This window comes from Amphibalanus amphitrite, unplaced genomic scaffold (genome assembly GCF_019059575.1).
Source record: "Amphibalanus amphitrite isolate SeventyFive unplaced genomic scaffold, NRLGWU_Aamphi_draft 001156F_arrow, whole genome shotgun sequence".
Lineage (NCBI taxonomy): Eukaryota > Metazoa > Arthropoda > Thecostraca > Balanomorpha > Balanidae > Amphibalanus > Amphibalanus amphitrite.
In genome coordinates, this window is record NW_024882650.1 from 21,438 (window position 1) to 45,655 (window position 24,218).

The 24,218-nt window shown below is 46.5% G+C and overlaps 1 protein-coding gene across 1 annotated transcript in view; it reads left to right on the forward strand.

Moving 5' to 3' along the window:
• LOC122370659 (chloride channel protein 2-like) overlaps positions 1 to 24,218 on the forward strand; it is an 88,599-nt gene that overhangs the window by 12,714 nt on the left and 51,667 nt on the right. The window contains exons 5-8 of the mRNA XM_043346449.1: positions 9,640 to 9,765; positions 19,248 to 19,332; positions 19,675 to 19,776; positions 24,031 to 24,133. Coding sequence (XP_043202384.1) covers positions 9,640 to 9,765; positions 19,248 to 19,332; positions 19,675 to 19,776; positions 24,031 to 24,133 — 416 coding nt within the window. The remainder of the gene's footprint in view (positions 1 to 9,639; positions 9,766 to 19,247; positions 19,333 to 19,674; positions 19,777 to 24,030; positions 24,134 to 24,218) is intronic.

The window sequence follows — 24,218 nt, forward strand, 5'->3', positions numbered from 1 at the left end:
CTCAGACTGTCGCTTCTTTTCGCAATTTTCTATTTTGCAACGATTGACTCCTCTCAGCTATTCTCAGAGAACGCAGGCGACTCGAACCCGGCCCGCGTGACTACATAGTTTTGAAGAAACACACAAATAAGCATATCGCATTTCCTATCAACAGACGCCAGTCAGGCCGATGACTGCGTCGCTTACTGTTATCTGCAAACCGGGCGAGGTACTTAAGAAACTAGAACTCAATGCCTGGCATCCGTCAATAGGCTGAGCAGGCCCTGTCTCGTTTCTGCGTGCGTTCGGCCCGCCCGGGGAGGCGAGGGGATGGGGCGGCGCGGATAGGTCGGCCGGCCGGGCGGCACAGGGCGCAGTGCCGGGGCGGGAGCGGACCGGGACGGTGCCAGACGCCGACAGAGGGGACCACCGCCGACCCGGCTCGCGTCTGTGACTCAGCGGGTAGCCAGTCGGCCGCTGACCGCTGCGGGGAGAGTCTGTGTGCCAGCGAGCGCAGTGCAGTGCACCATGGGCCAGGAGACGTGCGACCCGACTCCGCCGCCGGCGGTGCCCTGTGAGGAGGGCCTGCTGGCGAGTGATTCTCCAGACGAGACCAGCGACGCCAGGCCGGCCGCCGAGAGCACATGGCGGCGCCTCGTCCCTCCGGAGATGGCCAACCTGGGAGTCACCGGCGGCAAGACCGGCTCGGCGTCCTCGGATCTCGACAGCGAGGCCACTGCGATAATCGCTCCCGCCCCCGGCAGCTCCAAGCTCAGCGGCCGGCAGCGGCGCATTCTCGGTAGCCTCTCTGTGGGAGGTCTGCTGGCCGGCTGCTGCATCGCCGTCATGATCCCGTTCTTCCCGCACGAGGCGCACCGGCGCAACCTGCCGCAGACCTACTCGGGCGCCGTGTTCAGCTGCTACGCGCTCTCGCAGTTGCTGGCGTTCCCGGTGATGGGCCGCGTGGCGCCTGTGCTCGGCGTGACGCGGCTCTACAACATCGGCCTGGCGGTGGCCGGCGCCGCCACGGTGGCGTTCGGAATGCTGCCGATCATCCAGGACTCGATGGCGTTCATCGCGGCCTGTCTGACGTGTCGCGCTCTGGAGGCGGTCGGAACGGCGGCCATGCACACGGCGGCCAGAGCGATCATCATCAACCAGTTCCCCGATAACCCAAACACGGCCATGAGCGTGTCGGAGACCCTGGTGGGCGTGGGCCTCTCGCTGGGACCTGCGCTCGGCGGCGGCCTGTACCACGTGGCCGGCTACGGGGCGCCGTTCTACGTCCTCGGCTGCGGGCTGCTTGTCACTGCGTTTGCCAACCGTTGGCTGATGCCTGTCGTCGAGGACAACTCGACGGGGCCGGAGGATAGGGAGGCGGCTCGCCGCGGCCCGCCCGGTGCACGGCTGCTCCGTTTCTTCAGCGCCGCCGAGAACTGGATATGCTGCTCGGCAGTGCTGGTGGTAGCCATGTATCTGACTGCCCTCGACCCCAACATCGAGCCGTACGTACGCGTGGCGCTCGGCATCACACCGGCCCAGCTGGGCCTCTTCTTCCTCGTCTCGTCCAGCTGCTACACAGTCTCGAGCCTGATCTGGGGCCGCATCTCGGACCGCGTGCCCAACACGTACGCCCTGACGGCGCCGTGCCTGCTGGTCGCGGCGCTGGGCATCCTGCTGATCCCGCCGTCCCCGCTTCTGGCCGGCCTGCAGCCCGCCTGGTATCTGCTCGGACTGGGCATGGTGATCCGAGAGACGGCCATTGGCGGCGCCTACATCCCCATCATGAGCCGGATGGTGCGCGTGTGCGTGGCACACGGCATGGAGGACAACCTGGTCACGCACTCGTTCGTATCAGCCGTGTTCGGCGCCGTGTTCTCCACGGGAAACGTCATAGGACCCACGCTGGGCGGCTTTATCACCGATATGTACGGTTTCCCGATGGCTGCCACGGCGCTGGCGGCGGTCGGCTGTTTCGTTGCGCTGGTCTGTATAATGGGGGCCATCAAACTGGCCCGTGAGACTAAGACCACATAGCCCGCCCCGCGCCACAGATGGGTGCGTTACCTGCCGTACTTTGACGTCCTACGGCACGATCAATAGCAACGATATGTTTGTTCTCAGATGTTACTTTTGAAGGATTATGTTATCTCAGGATTTGTAATCGTTATGCAGCCGTTTTAAATATATCCAGTCATTTATATGTTCAAGTGTTTGGTAGCGATATTTATTTTCTCAACTCCTGATCCTCATTAAAGTAGGAGGTCGTCTTTGTGATTTTCTGATGACAAAGAATTAACCATGTTTTCGGTTTTGGTCTAAGATGAAATTGCTTTGAATTCGAATCGGTTTCGGACCGCGATTAACCAATTTTATACGATATTTTGGCTTACACGAATATAAATGGACGCCCTCCTAATGAACCGACATTGAGACAGCTCATTCACTCATTCATTCACTCTGTCAATGCATCAGTACCAGACCGCGAAATTGCCTGAGGCTGCACACATTGTTGCGTAAGTATGCGAGTGTCTCAAAACAGAGCCACTGAACACTTGATGGCTATTTTTGAGCAAGCGGAAACGGCTGGAGTCGAGTGGTTCGTACCTATCGGCTGGCTAGCAGGGAGCACGTTATATAAGGAAACGTGAGCCGCATTTGGGACATGCAACAATAAACAAACGTGCTCACCGCTCATTACATAAAACGCCGATCATCCCAATCGGTAGCCGTAAGCGTGAGGGCTCGCGTCTGAGCCCGCGGCCCGCCATGCCTCACCCGTGGGACGTCTGCATAACTGTCAGTTCCCGAATATATAAATGTTTGGATACTCAGGCTTGAAAGGGGCGTGTTAGGCATCGCATGCTTTCGTTCTTCTTGTGAAAGACTGAAAACATTGCTTAGGTATTCTGATTATGATTATGCATTTTTCCATTTGTATCACGTCTGGTAATTGTGCGAGCACTTATCCTATAATATGATGTAATATATGCTGTCGATCTCAGGTTTTCAAGATAACTCGAAGTCGAAAGAAATGTTGAGGGCAAATCCGGACAGATCTCGAAAAATAATTTCACTTATTTTTACCTCTTCCCATGGGCTGTTCAAGTTTCGTTGCAGTTTCAGCGTTACATAACCAGTAGAGAAAGGTCTTCCAGCAATTCGCACAGTAATTGTAAACATATGACGATGCAGGTCTGCGAAACGTTTTACATCCGGCGGCCTGTAGCCCCCAATGCAACAGTTGTCTCAGCGTCTGTGCAAGCTATGACCGATAACGGTACATAAACATAAGGCTTATGAGCTGCACAAAACCTGCTGTGGCGCCATGAAGCCCGCCTAGATACACCATCCAGGCTACATAGACTCACTATATGTAGCTGCACTTCCGAGGGTTACGCAAGCTGAGAATACTAACCTGAGAAAATGTGTCTAGAAATGTTTGACTGATATTCACCTACTTCTTTATTGTTTTAGCACTGTCTAATAAAAAAAAACGTTTCAAGCCCGCCTTCAGAAAGTAATATAAACTAAGATAAACCAACTAATATATGTAAGTGGTGGGAATGATAGTAGAGGAGCTTGATATAATGAGGGAATATGTTTGCACCGCCTTGCTACAGCAATGGGGATGCGGAGAGTTGAGAGCTACATGGGTAAGGAATGACTGTTCCATCATGCCAACCGCTCTCATACAAAACACTTCATTGGAAGTAATTTTTGACCAAAAGTCGGACCGCAGGACTCTAACATCCATCGTATTCAATAGATCTTGCATCATGGTACTTCTGTTTTTTCCCTGACTAAAAAGTCAGCTTTAGGGAACTCACCCAATGTGCCTAAATTAGATTAAGAACACCGTGACAAGGGTTATGAAAATCCTAAAAGAATATGATTTTACCGACTACAATGTGCCTAAATTAGATTAACCCTCGCCCTGGCAGGGGGGGTCGATGCGACCCCCCCCTAAGGTTTTTCGAAGGTAGCGTAAAAACGGCGGCGCGCAGCGCCGCCAAATTTGGCACAGCCTATGGGGCAACCTTTTTACATATGACCTGAAAATTTCAGGTCCGGGTGACTTTGGGTCAGGTCACCAGGTCAGAAAAACCGGTACAAGGTCATGGTCAAATTTCAATTTTCTTCTTGCACCTGTCCAACTCACAGTTTTCGCCTGATTTCCTTCAAACTTTCAGGATGTGCTAAGTTCACCGAGTTGTGTAACATATAGTCCGGCTTTTTTGAGGTCACTGACCTGAGGTCAGTTAGAGGTCATTACGTCGTAATGTTAAGCCTATGGGAAAATATTAAATTCGGAAAATACTGGAGATATCCGCTTCGTTCTATCACTTTTGTGCTTTGAAACCACGGTACTTAACAGCAGGTCACTTGGTGCTTCTTTGTTTGGTGTACTTATCCATGGGTCAGGTCAAATGAGGTCAACTGAGGTCAAATGACGTTTTTGCCAATAACTTGGCACATAATGACGCTAGAGCTTAAAAATGGTATCATTGTGTTCCTGGTGATCAGCCAAATCGAATGATATGCGATATGATGCAATTTGGTTAACCCGCGCCCTGCTGGGGGGGGGGGGTGTTTGAGCACCCCCCCTTGTGGTTTTTCGCGAATATCTCAAAAACGGCGGCGCGGAGCGCCGCCGTTTTTGGTACACCTTATCGTACATCAATTCTACACATGTTGTGAAAATTTCAGACCAAGGTCATTCAAGGTCAGGTCACCAGGTCACTTGAAGTGACCTCACCTCATAAAAAGTTTCAATGTCTTCCATAGCTACACCGAGTTACCGATCGCTTTGAAACTTTCAGCGATTGCTAAGAGCAATAGCATGTACAAAATGTTTATCTCAGAATTTTGATATCGATGACCTAAGGTCAGGTCAATTTTGCGACCTCCCCATTATAAGTCAATGGGAGAAAATTGAAATGCGCCTCTTTTGGACAAAAGACATTATAAACACTCCCAAACACCGAATTACAAGTGGTTCAGACACACTGAACATGAAAATGGTGTCAGTGACCCTTGTTTATGCCCTGAGGTCATCTTAGGTCACGAATGGTATCTAACAGTTTTTCGCAAATAACTTTTGATAGAGGCATGCTAGAGCGATGAAAACGCCTTAGATGTGTTCAGCTTGACGATACGGATCGACTGATATGCAACATGACCCTTTCCGGTCAGGTCATGACCTTGACCTGAGGTCAAATTTTCAAGTTGACCTTTCAAGGTCAACTTATAGTTCATTCGATGCGTCTTGACGAGAGGAACACAATGCCGGTAAAAGTAAGCTCGTACAAGGCTTGAGTCAAAAGTTATTGCAGAAAAACTTTTTCCGAAAAAATCGGCTATTTTTGCAATTTTTGCCCCCTGCAGGCAAAACCGTTGACGTTAGGTCAAATCTGAGAGAATTACTCAGAAAGGGCTTTAATAGGGCTATCGAATGCTCTTTTCCGCGGCGCTGTAACTCTATTGGTTCTCGAGTTATGCATTGGCTTCTTGGAAATTTTCGACATTCGACCTGGAAATCGGCGAAATTTTGCCTTCAATGACCTCTGGTGACCTGACCTTTGACCTGACCAAAAAATTGACCGAAGTGATTTCGTCATTATTTTTGACGCTCTTTCGAACGCCGCCTTCCGCGTATCGCTACGTGGCCCAGGAGCCGAGTTACAAGGGGGGGTGTTCAAACACCCCCCCCAGCAGGGCGTGGAAATCCAGGACCCCCAGCCGGGCGCGGGTTAACTTGAACTTAATTTATTAATTTAAGTTTACTTAAAATTTAAGAAAAACTTTAAGTACACTTAAGCAAGCTAAAAAGTATATCATTCGACGCGCCTTGACGTGCTGAGTTCACTGGTGCTTTTCCTTTTGCCCTATCTTAATTAGATCAAAAGTTATAAGCGAAAAACATTTGACCTGTTTTTAGCGAAATTTTTACATTTATACCCCCCAAAACCCCCTAAATATTGACCTAGAGCAACCAAATTTGCACAGGGGCGAGAACTCCAGGGGGCCCACCTACCTACCAAATTTGGTGTTTCTAGGTGCCATAGGAGCCAATCGCGAGGGGGGGGGGGGGTCGCATCGACCCCCCCCCCCTGCCAGGCCGTGTTATGAAAAATGCCCTGCCAGGGCGAGGGTTAAGAACACCGTGACGAGGGTTATGAAACCCCTAAAAGAATATGATTTTGCCGACTACTTCCGTGCTTAGCCGAAGCAAACACCATGTTGCATGTGCTTGGGAGAGAATTAATTAAAATGGGGCAATAAGAAATTTCTTGGTAATTCTCTTAATTCTAAGGTTCTAAAGAAATTCCCGTTACTTTTTTTGTCATAGCTCCTACGCATAATCGGGATTTCGGCCAAACATGGTCTCGAGAAATAGGTCACAGGTCAAAGGTCATTTCGGTCAAGGTCATGACATTTTTAGAGTAGGTGTTAAAGTGATCATCTCGAGGGCACTAGAATTTTCGTCGTGATCGGCCGCTTTTTGCGTGAGGTAGATATTTGCGAAAAAACCAAGATGGGGTGGTCCATCCGACCCCCCCCCCCCCGACAAGTGCGAGGGTTATTATTCGTTTCCATCTTTGCTTGCGCCACTGTTTGATGTAATTTTTTGAAGAGAGCTGGTATAGTGAGAGAAAACCCATATGAAACCACGCTGAAAACGATGATGATGTTTGCCTCTAGCGGGAGTGTTTCACAATGCATTCAAATGAGGACGCATCTAGCCACAATGTGCAGTTTTGTTTTCTGAACAGAAGTCTGCTCCGAACAGTTTTGATGGTATTTTAGGCTTGGTGGACGGGCTAAATTGAAATATCACTGCCTGTTTGTGTGTGAATGAGAGAGAACGAGAGAGAAAATAGAGAAAACGAAACGAAGAGAAGGAAAGAGAGCGAGAAAGAGAGAGAGAGAGAGAGAGAGAGAGAGAGAGAGAGAGAGAGAGAGAGAGAGAGAGAGAGAGAGAGAGAGAGAGAGAGAGACAGAGACAGAGAGAGACAGAGAGAAGGAGAGAGAGAGAGAGAGAGAGAGAGAGAGAGAGAGAGGGAGGGAGGGAGAGAGAGAGAGAGAGAGAGAGAGAGAGAGAGAGAGAGAGAGAGAGAGAGAGAGAGAGAGAGAGAGAGAGAGAGAGAGAGAGAGAGACAGAGAGAGACAGAGAGAGAGAGAGAGAGAGAGAGAGAGAGAGAGAGAGAGAGAGAGAGAGAGAGAGAGAGAGAGAGAGAGAGAGAGAGAGAGAGAGAGAGAGAGAGAAGTTGAAAGAGGGAGAGAGAGAAGTTGAAAGAGGGAGAGGAAGGGGGAGCGGGAAAGGAAGACAGAGACGTGGAGAGAAAGACATACAGCACAGATAGGTGTATAATGTGCATTTTTCGCATTTCCCATTCGATTGTATTGTAGTGGTCAAGTCACTGAACTTGACCCAGATGTTCCGTGTGAAAGAGCAAGGTATACAAACAAAGTTTTTCTCTCTAAGCGGAAGACAAGTTTTGCTTTATTCCCAAAAAATATATTCTTTAACCCGCGCCCCGTAGGGGGAGCCGAAACGCCCCCCCCCCCCCCTGTCCTTTTCCGTCGATATCTCCTCAACGACTAGAGGTATCGCCACCAAACTTTTAGGACCCCTCCGGGCATCAATTTTACACATTGTGACCAATAATTTTTCCAGAGGCTATGATAGGTTGGCCACAAATGACGTCAGAATGACGTCATGTTCTGCCATTTTCGACCGAAAAAAGACCTTCGAGACTCTCAGGCCTACAGTTTTGAAGATACAGAAAAATGATTAAGACATAAAAGGTGTGGAATCGACAGGGCTACAAAATGACTATGTCGGATTTTTGAAAATTTTCATTGTTGAGCCCCCCCCCAAAAAAAAACATGTTTTATATATTAGCCAAAAAATCATTTTTTTTAGTTTCGAAAAAATCGGAATATGTATATGTGATAGTACTTACCGTCTTCTATCCGCATACCACATAATTTCACCGCATAATTTCAGATCGATATCTCGCTTTTTGGCCAAGTTAGGTATAGCGAAAAAAACTGTTCAAAAATGATAACGTAAAATTTTCAAACTCAATTTTTGGCAATTCTAGGCCATGTATAGCAAAACAAAGACCACCATTAGACTCTCTGTGACGAGCTGCATCGAATCGATACCCATTTTATGCAAAAATATTAACTTTCACATTTGACCTAATTTGACCTGCCGTTGACCTGACTTTTACCAATTCGTGACATAAGCTGGCCCCAAAGGCTGCCTGACCCACATAATCGCATTTGTCATGTAAAATGGACCATAAAACATGTATCACACGACACTTTGACATTGTGACCCCCAGTGACCTGACCTCTGTTACCTGACCTGGTATCAGTGACCTCAGAGAGCAAAGTATGTGTTTGACGAGCAATGTACCATCGATGGTTTTCAATAACTTACCAATTTACTCGACTTCACAACACATTTCTTGAAATGCCTGTGAACGGTGAAAATCCGACGTTTGACCTGACCTGTGAGTCATCGGTTTGACCTAGGTCAATGAAATTTGGTCACATGGTAGTTCCCCGATGGGGCCATCGAACGCCGTTTGAATTTTGAAAATCGGCCGGTAAATTTCCGAAATATTAGGGGGGGGGCGAAACGCCCCCGCCCCCTACGGGTGGTAGGGTCCGCCGATAGCCCTACTGAGAGCTTTGTAAATTTGTTTCATTTTTTTTACTGCAGGGGTTCACACCTAGTTATCGTTTTGCTAATGAAAATGGGGTCTTAACAATAGCAAAGTAAATTCAGTTCTGGATGTGACATGCTTGCGGATGTTTGATAGCATAGGCTCGTCTAGAATAACTGCACGCTTAAGAGACTGCCTCTTTTAACTGCAGGGGTTTTATTTTTTTTTCGCTAAAGGCTCTTTCCGATTTGCTAGATATCAACATTTTTGGGTACGGAAAGAAAACAGCGATTGGCAGACTGACTTCAGTAGTGACAGCATGAAAACGTATTGCGAACAGGCTAGCAGAAAATAAAACCGATGTCTCTTTTTACGTAATAGTTACGTCACCGTTACGTAGCAAAAAAGATACTCAAATACCTATGTTTCCGGACACATTTAACTTCACAAACACCGTCCTTTCGCTGAATCAAGCAAGAACAGAAACAAATCAAAACAAAACACACTGACTTATTGTGAGCGATGTTTTCTTTGATTCACGCACCGTGCGCACACTGAGGCTAGGGTCTGCGTTACGTTATGCAATGCTGACGTGCCCTTGTTCTAGCAGCTCATGGTGGTCCGTTCCGACTGACCATCATGTAGCTAGCGACACCTCCGACAGTGACCCCAGCGCTCAGAGCGGCAGAATTTGGAGCTACGATGATGCGCCCCGACTGACTAGCGCTGTTCCGCATCGCTCTGGAGTCTGGCGGGCTTGCCTTACCACTTGCATTGTGTAATGCCTCGATATCTTGCATTGTCTAGCGTAATGGGTCTATCATCGGCATTTTAGAGTGGTAGCAAGAGCTAATTAATAATAAGCATAGTTAAACAACGATGCCAGACAGTTACGTATGCTACCCAAACCAACCTCCATCGCAATACTCGTATTTCAGCAACGTTTCTCTAACAAAACCATCTCTGCTTCTGGCAGGTGTGCTGTTCAGCATAGAAGTCACATCGGTGTACTTTGCCGTTCGAAACTACTGGCGCGGATTCTTCGCTGCCGTGTGCGGGGCAATGGTGTTCCGACTGCTGGCTGTATGGTTCGAGGATGAAGGTATGCCTTCCAATGGAGCTGTGTATGGTTCGATGATGAATGTATAGGATTTTGAGTGGGTACTGTATGTACATGTAGTTCAAGGATGAGTAGTAGGGATAGGGTCGATAAGTGGCATGCCAGAGCGGTGCTGTGCATGATTTGACTCAATATTGGACTGACAAAGGAATGGGATTTGGGAAGAGATATTTAGGGGTGCTGGTAAGTGTATGCTTGTGGATGTATGTATAGATGTGTGCTTAAGGATGAGTGTATGAAGTGCAGCTGTGGACGAAGGAAGGCTGTGATATATCCCGCGCCCCAGTGGCGGTCTCAGCCAACTTCGCCCTAGTGGGGGGGGGGGGGGGGGGGCATATGTTACCATCCACCTCTAACTCAAAAACTAAGAGGGATAGAAAGACGCGGTAAAAAGCAGTCGATAGCTCTCAATGCGTACGTTTGAAAGTATTTCAGTCATTTTTCACCTTAGAGCAATATTGGGGTCACCAGAGGTCATCAAAGGTCAAAATTTGCCGATTGTCATTATATTTTTCAGAAAACATGCCGCTAGCTCAGGAACTATGGTAGCTAGAAAAACGTATGGAACAGAAAACGATAGCTTTTGAGCTCTTCTTTTGAAAAGGTCATAATCAATATTGACCTCAGGTCAACGGTTTAGCCTCCAGAGGGCAAAAACTTCAAAAATAGCTGTTTTTACGAAAAGTGTTTTTCGACAATAACTTTTGACTACAAAAAGGCACGGCATTTCTATTGCCAGAATCGTGTTCCCCTCGCCGAGACGCGTCGAATGAACTATAATTTGACCTTGAAAGGTCAACTTGAAAATTTGACCTCAGGTCAAGGTCATGACCTGACCGGAAAAGGTCATGTTGCATATCAGTCGATGCGTCTCAACAAGACAAACACAATGAGACCATCCCCAGCGTTCTATCTCTTTCCAATCGCGAGTTATTGACAAAAAAAGTGTTTGTAGCCTCAAGTGACCTCGGATGACCTGTCTAGAGGCTATCAGCAAAAATGACACCTTGGTCATCACGAGTGGACTAAATCATTGTGATTCTGAAATAGTTGGACTGTTCCTATGCGTACACACGGATCTAGAGGCATTTTCATTTTTCTCCATTGCCTTATAGGGGAAGCGGGGGTAACACCGCCCCCCTAAGCTTTTCGCCAAAATGAGAGAATATGTGTGAAGTCTCTTGGTAGTTATTGTCTTGGTTACAATATTTAAACATTTGCTCACGTGTTTTAGGTACTTATTTTGCATGCTCCTAAAAGGTTTTCATGTATCACGACTTTTAAAAATACCTTGCATATTTGCCGCCTACAAATTGTGTGGGTAACCCCGCCACCGGTGTTGATGTTAACCCAACCCATCCCTACGAAAGCTTTTAATTGTTCAGAGATCGCGTGCGATGAGTTTCCTGTCGGTAAGTCGATAGGCGTTATCACTAGTGTATTCGCGGCCATTGGGGCGACGTAAGAAAAGAGGAAAACAACTGGCCCCAAGAACTTTAATTTATCAGTTAGCATGCATCTTTTCCTTGATATGTAGATAATTTACCATTAATTGTTAGAAAAAATTGCATATAAAATCATCCATTTATGCTTTTCATCGTTTGCATAATATGTTCTTTTACTAAGCTAGAAACACTAATTAGAAATAGTTCCCGCATCTCGTCAAGAACAATAGGAAAGGCTTGAAGTGAATAGAATAATCTAAATGGTTTTGTAATCTATGTGAAGACACTTCTAAAATTGCCTGTAGAAATATTGAAGGCAAAAGTTCAACTTTTTCACAAGACTGATGTCTATGCCTAAACCTATTCAACGTGTGACAACTCAGCCGGTATTTCGTCGCCTACAGCCAAGCTTTCCCTAGTGACCGATAGAGGCGCTACTATCGATGTCCGCCCGTGCCGCCTGCGTATTTACAAATTGCAACCGAGCTCCGCCGTAGGGTATTTTATTTCCGCCGTAGTGTATTTCACTTGGGGCATTTTCTTCCATACATCTGCCTGAGCTTAGGGTAATTACAATTTGTCGGCGACGTTAAAAAATGATGCACTTTTTTGCAGTATAGGATATCGCATGTGCATATTTCTGCCTTTTTGGGTGCGCTTTATCGGTTTTTCGTGAGTAACTCGTGTAAAAACCGTCCGATCGCGACGAAAATTTCAATGCCCCCGATTTTATCAATTTTACACCTACCCTGAAAATTTCATGACCCTGACCTTAATGACCTTTGACCTGTGACCTATTTCTCGAGACCATGTTTGGCCCGAATCGCGATTCGGCGTATGTCGGATCGCATTAGCCGCGCGGTTGCAGTCTTCACGTGGTTTCAAGCGTTGAAACATGTGATATGATGCTGGTCCCATGCATTAGGGTGGGTGTCAAGGTCACCTGAAGGTCAGGTCAGCTCAATGACCTTTGATGACCTCGGTTCCTTTTTCGAGTTTTACATGTTTCTAGGCTAGTTTTTGGAGCTGATTTCGAATTTAGCAACTATTTTTTTATTCAGGCCTCCCTCCAACGGGCTCTTGTGTTGTCCCAATTATAGGAGGAGGATTTGAACATTACAGGGGGTGTAACGAAATTATCCGGACACCTTTCTTCCCGCTGTAATTAAAAAGCAAAACAATCTGGTACTTTTTCTTTTAACTGAGCTTGTAGCCACCTTTCATAAAAACACAGTGGTGAACGTTCTGGAGCATTTCAGCCAATGAATTCTCCAGCACACTGGCTTTGATGCGGACCAACGCCGTCTAAACCTGTGCCTGCGGTTGAGCAGTGCTTATGGCGGGTGGCTCTTCATACACCTCCTGCTGAACAAGAGCCCACAGGTTTTCGATTGAATTGGGATCGCGACTTTTTCCAAGTCATAAGCGTTAGCCCAGAATGATTGAAGGTTCTATCGGCATCATTTCCCGTTCTTTTAGGGACTTTTAAGTAGCGCGCCGCCCCGCATGAAGACAGCGTGGCTTGAATCAGGCATCAGTGCGCGTTCAGAAATCGTGCCCTCCTATGCCGTCTGGTTGAGCGCCTCCAATCATGCTCCACCACCTTTCCTGGAAAAGATCCACCCTTGCCTATGGGGCAAAATATAAGGGACAAAAACACAAAACAAGACAGATAAAAACAAAGCAAAATTAACTCATTACCTAATGAAATTCAGGCTGGAGCAAAAACATAGGGAATAGGTATCTATGTCAAATTAGAATGAAAGATTAAAATCAACCTGACCAGGCCTTACGGTCTGACCTGGTCCTAACCACCTTACTTCGCCTAACTTAACCCAATTCAACCTAGCCTACCACAACACTGCAGAGGTACCTTCCCGGAAAAATGACGCCCAGGGAGGTGACTGTCCAACTTATTGGAATACTACCATGATTGCTTGTCAAAATGTGTGTCATCATGCTTTTGTTTGACAAGTGATGTATAATGTAAAGTGAGCTCTGGAACGTGTATCGTGACCAGCAAACGTTTCGAGAGTTGTGTATAGCATACCACAGTTGTCTCAAGAAGCTTGTCAAAGTCCCTCGGTGGAGTAGGAATCATGATCTGTGTCACGATCTTCACATGCTGACCTGCCCAATGCAAATCACCTATCGCCAGTTAGTCTTTTGGCTTCGACTCTCACAGGCCTCCAACACACTGATTGTGGCCTTGCTAGCCAGTTCCATCGGGAGCAACGGCTTGTCTGCCCGTATGCATACAAAACATCGCCAAAAGTACGATTTGCTGAATCTCAACTTATATGCCACTTCGTCGCCAGATCTATTCAATGTTTTTGTTGCACACATAGCAAGATTCGTTATGGAACGACGCAACCGTGTCTTATGACCAGTGCATCTCTCTGAGGAAAGAGTACCTGGCTTGTGTATTGGTTGTTTGGTGGTGTGTCTGTGTGTGTTTGTTTTAGTGTTCGCCTATATGTACCACGTATGGTATGAAATAAACATGTATTATTATTATTATTATTATAATAAATGTGATTACGGAGCGAGGGAAGCGAGCGTAGTCTTTCCTTAGATTAACGGAAATTTCTGAGTATGAGCGGCCGGCCGGCCGGCCGTGGTCACGCTTTTGCGAGGCTTATATCTCAGCAACCACTTGACCGATTTACACGCAATAATTTTTGTAGGGTAGCTTCATTCCTTCTACCAAGTATTGGACTATTCCCGATGCATGTGGGTGACCCCTTATGCACGTGCCACGTGCAAAACGAAGAGGTGTCAGTTTTGTAATTGTTGCAATATCTCGGTAACTACTTGGCCGATTGCGCTGAAAGTTGGCATGTAGGTAGGCACCCACTAGGCACTGCATATACATGTGCCAGAGTTGGGGTGCTGCTGCACGTGCGCACGTGCAGGGGTCGTTTCCAGATCTCGGGAACGGCTGGACCGATTGCGCTCAAATTTGGTACACGGTTAGGGACCGGTTAGTAGGGTGCCGTGCACAAGCCAGTTGGGACCCATTTTGCACGTGCGCACGTGCAGGGTGCCGCTTCCAGATCTCGAGAACGGCTGGGCCGATTGTGCCCAAATTTGGCACATCGCTAGAGACCAGTTAGTAGGGTGCCGTGCGCAAGTCAGTTGGAGGTACCCCCTCGCAATTTCGCACGTGCAAGGCCCACCCTCTCGCTCGCTCCGTTAGTCGCCCCAAAAGGCGTTATACTGGTATTAGATAATTATCTCCTGACTGTTGACTGTTGAGTGGTCAAAATATTCAAATAATCAGGGTACAATGCTGTGCATAGTGCACACTAATCATGTTGTTTTTGTGTAGGCCCTCTGCACATTGTTGTGTGCACTGCTATGTGCACAAAAAAGTGACTGGTGCACAAAAAAAATGACTGGTGGTACATGACAAAACAAAAGGTTGTGCAACTGTGAAGTTCATGCCCTTGGTCAAGCTGGTGCCAAATGCCTATAGTTACGGAGCGAGCGAAGCGAGCGGAGTCTCATACTGAATTAAGGGAAAATCCTGAGTATGAGCGGCCGGCCGGCCGGCCGGCCGGCCGTGGGGACGCTCTTCAAAAGCTAATATCTTAGGAACGGGACATCCGATTGACAAGCGGTCTTCTTTACTAAATGTCACTTGGACGTAAAAGTTCTGTGGTGTGATGGCCACCATGCGTTCTTGCCAACCACCGCACGTGGCGCGTGGTAAAGTTGGACATTTTTTAAGAACCCCCAAAATTGCAACCTCAATAACGGCACAACGGCTGGGCCGATTGAATTGAAACTCGGTACACAGTTAGGTCTCCATCAGATAATTCATCTGCATGTGTTAAGGTTGGGGTGCTGCTGCACGTGCGCACGTGCAGGGGTCGTTTCCAGATCTCGAGAACGGCTGGACCGATGGCGCTCAAATTTGGTACACGGTTAGGGACCAGTTAGTAGGGTGCCGTGCACAAGTCAGTTGGGACCCATTTTGCACGTGCGCACGTGCAGGGTGCCGCTTCCAGATCTCGAGAACGGCTGGGCCGATTGTGCTCAAATTTGGCACATCGCTAGAGACCGGTTAGTAGGGTGCCGTGCACAAGTCAGTTGGAGGTACCCCCTCGAAATTTCGCACGTGCAAGGCCCACCCTCTCGCTCGCTCCGTTAGTCGCCCCATAAGGCGTTATACTGGTGATAGCTATAGCAGGATCAGTGAGGGTTGTAGACATGCTAATACATTGTGCAATGTGCATTGAAGATATTGGCACAAAGTTCATCCGTAATTACTATGCTTAACACCTAATGTAGGAAGCGACATAAATGCCCAGATGATAAAACTCTCTGGTCAACATCACACAAATTTATTGACATACTTTGCAGGTACATATTTACATTCATGGCAAATAGGTACTTTCGATTTGATTCAGAAACTAGTTGCTAGTAAGCTTGCATTTTTGTAGGTACAACAACGACCATATATTAAATCATAAAAAACCTTCTCATGGCATTCATCACATACCTTTTTACCGAACAAGTAGGTACCTAGCTAGGAACCATACAATGATTCTAAAAAACTTTCCGCAATCCATCTATGTCTCAACTCACAACTGACACAATGAATTTGAAATACCCTAACAAAACCTATTAACTGTACATAAGAAGAATGCAATACTACAAGAACTATGAATTTCTGAAGTTATTCTCACATGCTGGAATGTTGAAACCCTACTTTTGTCGTCCATTTCCACGTTTGATTGAGCCATCATATCAAACTGTTTTCGTTCTTCAGTCACAAGCTTTCGCACAAATCTTGAATTTTTACGCATCATATTGAACCATGCTCCAGTCTTTCCAACAAGGTACAAGGTAACATTGAAGCAATTTTGATGTTACCTATAACAGCTTCAGATCATGATAGGCTTGAGGTTTGTTACACCATTTGCCAGACAAATCTCTACAAAATGTGTATCAATCAGCGTTACCGCTGGCGTCTCGCTGGTTTCCCCAGATTCTCACGAAAATTTCCCTATTTTGAAAATCATTTCCCTAGATGCGGTTCTTTTCATGGAATTTGACGTACTTTCATCATTTTAACCATTCGTGTTATAGTCGTTGCGTCCCAAAACAGCAATGAACTACATTCTGTGACGTTAGCGTCAGAGATTCTAATGAAATGGCTGGCATAGGTATAGCAAATCACTGTATGTGGTATAATATAATTTTGTGGTATAGGTATCGCAAATTGTGGTGTGTTGCGGCCGACGCGGGAAACTACCGTATGGGAAGCGGTAGTGCTGGCGTAAGAGACGAGTCGATTAGAGATGTCAATCGGATACCAACTTTTTGGTATACCTACCGATACCAAACCGATACCAACTTGGTATTTGGTATTTCAATCGTAATGTGTTTGGTATTTTGTTGGTATCATAAACCCTCACTAATGTATAAGAGGCTAAGAAATCGGTAAAAAATTGGTATTTCCCTCATTTCTCCAAGTTGGTTTGGTTTCGGTATTTTCCCGTGGTTTCGGTTGGCATTTGATTTGGTATCGGTATTCCGATTTTCCGTTATTGACATCACTAGAGTCGATGCATTACCTATTTGATTTTGCACCGTCAGTTTGACCGTATGGAAGTGATACGCGCTAGACATTGTAAAAATCGCGCTAAAACAAAAACTTTGATGTAAAAAATTAGCCGCACCCGAAATGGTACAAAGCAGAAGGAGTTTGTTTTGAAATAATAGCAAGCATTATATATACATGCATACATATGTACCTAATTCCCTTTATATCTTTAAAACGAGAGCATCAAACTTGAATTTTGTGAAAAATGTTCCCATATTTATTTGATATGACATGCGGAAGAATAATTCATGACAACAATGGAGCGTTGGAGACAACGCTCAACAAGGGTTGGAGACAACAAAGAGCGTTGGAGACCCGGTCCCGTAGCTCACTGTTGGTGAAGCGTTGGAGAGCCGATCCCGTAGCTCAGTTGGTAGAGCATTGGACTCCGCGTGGTGAGAGCATGCGTTCCCGCTTATAACAGTCTGGGTTCGAAGCGCGACGGGCGCTGGACATATATGGGCCTCCTGACAGGTATGGTTGCGATTGGTGGCAGGCCGTAGCCAGGCGAAGTCAGTGAGGGGGCCGTCTATGAGGGCGCGGCTATGTGCGAACGTTTAACTTTGGACTCTAAATTCTGCCATAGAACTGGAATTGCGCGATCGGAGGGTAGAGGGCAGGGTCACCGCAACAAGCTTCGCTTAGCGGTGGCTCTGTCCTTGTGAATCCTTCCTATCAAAAGGTTTGGACTAAATTTATTTTTAAGAAATGATTTCGATTGTTGAAAAAACAATTTTTCGGGTTTGTGGTATTTCCCTAGATTTCGTGTGAAATCCATAGATCCCTAGATCTTCGCTGATTTCCATAGAAAAGGGAAATTTCCCTAGCAGCGGTAACCCTGGTATCAATTCCCAAACTAAGTAATTGATCATATCAGTATTATGTTTATATAAAGAAACTCAAATAATCCATAAATTGTTATTGAAACACTCCCACTTCAAGAATTCACAGCAAATAACAGTACAAGTACAGAAGCAAACAAACATTGCGCCAGATTTCGTATGAAACGCGCCATCGTCCTGAAGTTTCTACCACAGACGGTAGTTCAACCGCAGCCGTAGTGCGAAAACCCCTGCCCACCTTACCCCACGGCGGAGCTCGGTTGCAATTTGTAAATACGCGTGCCGCCTAACGTGGTAATTTTCGCAAATAATCGGTAATGGACACCTAAATAGGTATAGGTTCATCAGCTGTTTGCCAGTTTTATACAGCTGGCAAGTGCTTGGTCGGGATGCATGAAAAATATAAAGTAAAAAGTCAAATAAGCTGCTTATTCCCGACTTAGAAACATCTACGAACATAAGTAAAGCGTGTCTTTGGAATTTCATCACTTATCACGCTACGAACAGGAAACACCGCAACCTCAATTGGGGTAACACCGCCACGGGGTGGCGGTGTTCCCCAATAAGTGATCACAAGCAAAAATCGCCAGCGGCAAGAATGTACTACACGGTTCAAGCAAACCTATCTTACTGGACAAAGCCGATCAGTTATTTTTCGATGTAATCAAGTAAATCAAAATGAGTCTTTACTTAAAGACATTCAAAAGTGCTCCCAACTCATCGAATTTTAATAAGAGAATGTGCATTTTTCTTTAAATGCCCACAATGAGCTTCGATTACACTGAAACACCGGAACACAAATCAGAAGACGCTTACCTTCGTGCGGTTAATAGGAAATAACGGATTTTTACACTTTATAGTTCATACTTTCGCCGCCAGATGGGGTGGCGGTGTTTCCCACAGTGGCGGTGTTCCCCCGCTTCCCCTAATGGTAAGGTCACGCCACTGACCTGACCTTAGGTCACGGATATAAAAAAATCCGAGATATACAAATTGTAGGCGCCCATAACATCATGCAATCCACCAAGTTTGAAACCTTTCTGACAAACACTGCAGACTGGACATGATTGCAAACTTTTTTTGGGCTTGGTCAGTTAACTTGACCTGGTGACCTGACCTGACATGACCTGGGGTCAAAAATTTCACACATTGTCCAAAATTGATGTACAAAAAGCTACCCCAAGCGGCGCGGCGCTACGCGCCGCGCTTTTTTATTTACACGCGAAAAACGCGACAGGGTGGTAACATATGCCCCCCCCCCACTGGGGCGAAGGATATATGCATGGTGCATATAGCACCGCACAAAACATGAATGCATTATGAGTTTCTCGCATGGATAACGTAATGGCGGCTTTTCGTAATTGCTGGAAGTATTTTTTTGAACAGTGTTTAATTAATGTGTATTCAAATGTATTGTGCTGTTGCAAAGCGCACAGTCCCGCGTGTGTGCATAGGGTGATAACGAAGTCTCGTGAAGGGTTTTGTTGGTAGCACTGTTCATCTGCTGGAGACTGATGTGCGTATCCACACCAGCATGTGATCTCACCACATATCTTTTTCCAGAAACGATAACTGCCTTATTCAAGACGGATTTCAAGGTGGATTTCCCATTCGATCCGCAAGAGCTATTCGTATTTGCTTTAATTGGGTACGTAATTGCATATATAATATGGTTTGTAACTATTGATGAATGTAACACCTGTAATCTGGACAGGTTATATTCATTTTCCTGTGATGCTATGATGGTAACGATCACCGATAAGAGTAACGTAATGCACATATCAGATTGAATCGTTGCATATAGCTACGATTTCAGAATAATTCAACATAAATCGTGCGTTCAAAATGATTTATTTAAGGATGCTAAGACGCAAAATATAGCATGCGACATACTAGGTGCATTCTTTGTTGCCTCGCATATAGCTCGAGTGTGTGCATGATGTGAATGCATAAATACTGTTGAGTCGTCTTTACTCGCATTGTTTCGCAGGGCTGTGGCCGGGTTCGCTGGTGCTTTCTTCGTGTGGCTGCATAGGAGATACGTCGTCTTCATGAGAAGTAATTCGTGTATGAAGAGCTTCTTGTCCAGGAAGTAAGTGCTTTTTAACACGCGCAGTGGAAGGGTTGCGAGTACTACGCCCAGTGGAAGGGGGGGATGTCGCCCCCCCCTAAGATCTCAGCTCCCACTGGAGCTAGAAAAACGAAATTCGGAGGGTAGGTGGAGGCCATAGGGAACTCTGTTGTTTGTGAATTTCATGACCCTAGGTCAATATCTTCAAGGTCAAATGAGGTCAAATGTGGTCAAATCTGCCATATGAGCGACTTTTTTGCGTTTACACGCCGCTAACTCAAAAAGTTACCGGCCGATTTTCTTTTTTCTTTCACTGTACGAAAGGCCAAACATTTGCGAGTATGTATGGTGAATTTCTAGTTACTCCAACAATCAATATGGCAGTTAGAAGCCTGCTAAGGGTAAGATGTCGCCGGCTGAAGCGGCATCGGCCGACGCGGGAAACGCGGCAATCACATTTTTGTGTTTACACACTCATAACTCAAGTTGTTACCGGCCGATTTTCAAAATTCTTTGACCATATGTTTGCCTGTACAATTCTCAGTCTTCTCACCAAATTTGATGCGAATCTAATGTAATCAGCAGTAAGGAGCGCGCAGGCGCGTAACCACGAGTCTGAAGTTACTGGGGACCACATGGAGGGCCGCGAAGACCAAATATTATATTTTAGGATCAGCATTTGCCTGAGGGGGGGGACGTTTTTGGCCAGACCTGCCAGTTTTTTTTTGCGCGTGTAACCGTGGCGCGCACCGCCGCGAAACTTGGTATAGGTTATGATACCTAAATTTCGCATCGTCTGTGAATTTTTTACCCCGGGTCACCTAAGGTCAGGTCACCAGAGGTCAGCTATACCAACAGAAAAATAGCCGCCTGACGCAATTTTTCTATCAAAAAACCGCTGACGAGTTTCACCAATCAGGCGAAAAAATATCCGCCGGCGTGAAAAAATGTTAGCCAGAAATATAGCCAACGAGTTTCAGCAACGGCAAATGCGGCATTAATGAAACGCTAGCCTGGAAGCTAAACCGTTGACCTCAGGTCAAATCTGAGAGCATTACTCAGAAAGGCCTTTGAAACAGCTATCGAATGCGCTTTCCGCAGCACGCAGCTCTATTGGTTCCTGACTTATGCGCCGATTTGTGAAAAGTTGTCAAAATTGGGAACAAAAGTTCGTGAGAGTTTTAGCTTTAGTGACCACCAGTGACCTCAGCGATGACGATAAAACATGACATAGGTTATTCTTGAAAGATACTGTAGCGAGCTCTCTGTTGCTTTTTACCGCGTCTTTCTAGCTTGCTTACTTTCCGAGATAATCTGGTGTGGCCAAAAAGCCCCCAGGCCCCAACCCCTATGGCGAAATTGGCTGAGGGGCCCACTTGGGCGTTGGCTAAACAAAACATCCATTTTGTTCCATCCATCCATTGTTTTGTCTTCCGTTGACTACATATTACTCTTCACGTCGATTTAGAGACAATATTTGGCTATTTAAGCAAACTGAGGAGGTCGTCGGTTTTACTGGGGACGGTCCCCAGTAACCCAAAAGTTACTGGGGACTGGTCCCCGGTGTCCCCAGTGGTGGTTACGCGCCTGGGAGCGCGATGTAAAGACGGAACCGTCCCGCCCCGGCACAGTCTACAATTCAGGCGGCGCGTAACGGATAGCGCCGGCCGCCGCGCCGCCGCGGCGCCGCGGCGGCAGGATGTTTGACTTTACACCGCCATTACTAGAAAAGTTGTGAACCGATTTTCTTATTTCTTGCACGAGAAGATCCGCAATTTAATTTTGGACAGGTAGCCAAAATTTCACATTAATATTATGTTTGCGGCGCGAGTTATTGGCGAAAAACAGGAGGGGTGGGCGAAATCCGCCCCCCCCCCCTTCCACTGCGCGTGTTAATAGATTCCAACATAAAGCAGCTGATTACATTAATCCCTTTGCAGATATCATACTTCAGCGTATTTCACAGCGTTATAGCTTATTCCTCACATAGGTAATTAATCAAAACCCGCGCCCCGTAGGGGGGGGGGGGGGCGAAACGGCCCCTCCCTGTCCTTGTCCGTCGATATCTCCTAAACGGCTAGAGATATCGCCACCAAACTTTCAGAACCCCTCCGGGCATCAATTTTACACATTGTGACTAAAAATTTTTCCAGAGGCTATGATAGGACGGCCACAAATGACGTCAGAATGACGTCATGTTCTGTCATTTTCGACCGAAAAAAGACCTTTCGCGAGAAGACCTGTCAGGCCTACAGCTTTGAAGATACAGAAAAATGGTCAGCACTTGAAAGGTGTAGAATTGACAGGGCTACAAAACTGCCATCTCGGATTTTTGAGATTCTTGAGTTTTGACCCCTAAAAATAAAAAAAACATTTTTTTTTATATATTAGCCGAAAAATCAAAAAGTTTTTTGAGTTTCGAAAAAAAACCGGAATATTTGTGATAGTACCTGCCGTCTTCTATCTACATACCAAATTTCATATCGATACCTCGTTTTTTGGCCAAGTTATAGCAAAAAAACTGTTCAGAAATGATGACGTCAAATTTTCGAACTTAATTTTTGGCAATTTTAGACCTCGTAGAGCAGAACAAAGACCACCATTAGACTCCCCGTGACGAGCTGCATCGAATCGATACCCATTTTATGCAAAAATATCAACTTTGAAATTTGACCTAATTTGACCTGACCTTGACCTGACCTTCACCAAAATGTGACCCAGGCTGGCCCCAAAGGCTGCCTAACCCACATAATCGCATTTGTCTTGTAAAATGGACCATAAAACATGTATCACACCACACTTTCATATCCCTCGCCCGTATAGGGGGGGGGGGGTCGAACGGACCCCCCATGGTTTTTCGCGAATAACTCGCGTAAAAAGCGGCTGATCGCGGCGAAACTTTCAGTACCCTCGCGTTCATCAATTTCACACCTACCCTGAAAATTTCATGACCCGGACCCAAATGACCTTTGACCTGTGACCTACTTTTCGAGACCATGTTTGGCTGGAATCGCGATTCGGCGTATGTCGGCTCGCATTAGCCGGGCGTTTGCAGTCTTTTCGTGGTTTCAAGCGTTCAAACATGTGATATGATGTTGCCCCCATGCATTAGGGTGGACGTCAAGGTCACCTGAAGGTCAGGTCAGGTAATTGACCTTTGATGACCTCGGTTCACATTTTCGAGTTTTACATGTTTCTAGGCCAGTTTTTGGAGCTGAATTCGAATTTAGCAACCATTTGAACATTTACGAAGTAGTTTTGGTGCCTTCGTAACATATTACGAAGCTGTCAGAGGCGGTTGCCACCTACTACGAATACCCTTACTGGTTGACCTGACCTGACCTGACCCGACCTGGCCTAAATACATGAAGACATCATCTGTGATCAAAACTAGCATGATATTCGTGATCAGCACCCCGAAAAACCCTATAGCAACCACACTTTACGACGATCTAACAGGTCCCGATTTTCCCGCCTTTGGGGTCATTGACCTGACATGCAAGGTCAACCAATGACCTAGGACCTTAAAATTGGGTATCATCGGCTTTCTTTCGTCACGGGCAACACGCTCGTTTTTTCCGCGAAGCTCTAGCTCGATCAGGGGCGAAACGGCAAGGGGGGGTCCAACGGAACCCTCCTCCCCCCTTATACGTTCGCGGCTGGAAAAACACCAATACGGGCGAGGGATATTGTGACCCCCGGTGACCTGACCTCGCTGTGACCTGACCTGGTATCAGTGACCTCAGATAGCAAAGTATGTGTTTGACGAACAATGTACCATCGATGGTTTTCAATAAATTACCAATTTACTCGACTTCACAACACATTTCTTGAAATGCCTGTGAACTGTGAAAATCCGACCTTTGACCTGACCTTTGACGTCATCGGTTTGACCTAGGTCCATGAAATTCGGTCACAAGGTAGTTCCCCGGTGGGGCTATCGAACACCGTTTGAATTGTGAAAATCGGCCGTTAAATTTCCGAGATCTTAGGGGGGAGGGGCCGAAACGGCCCCTCCCCTACGGGTGGTAGGGTCCGCCGATAGCCCTACGGGGCGCGGGTTAATGATCATATGTTTCTTTTTGTAAATGTGTATTTCCGAACACTTATCGTGTATCACCCAGCGCCCAGGAATAGGTACCTCAATGTATGTTGTTGTTATTGTATTGTTAATTGTTATTTGTATGCTGTTGTATAGACATGGAGTACGATAAAGCCGTGTGATCTTTCAGGAGAGCGTTGCATCTCGCTCACAGTGTAATTCTCCATTTGCAGCCGGTTCCTGTACCCGTTTCTGGTGGCACTGCTGATCTCATCCACGACGTTCCCGCTGGGGCTGGGACAGTTTTTGGCAGCGGACCAGACCACTCACGATCAGGTCAGCAAGCTCTGGTTCTCTGCTCAGTCAGCAGGTGGCGCTTGGTGCGGCCGACTGGGCCTGTCATAGCATACTTCCATGTCGT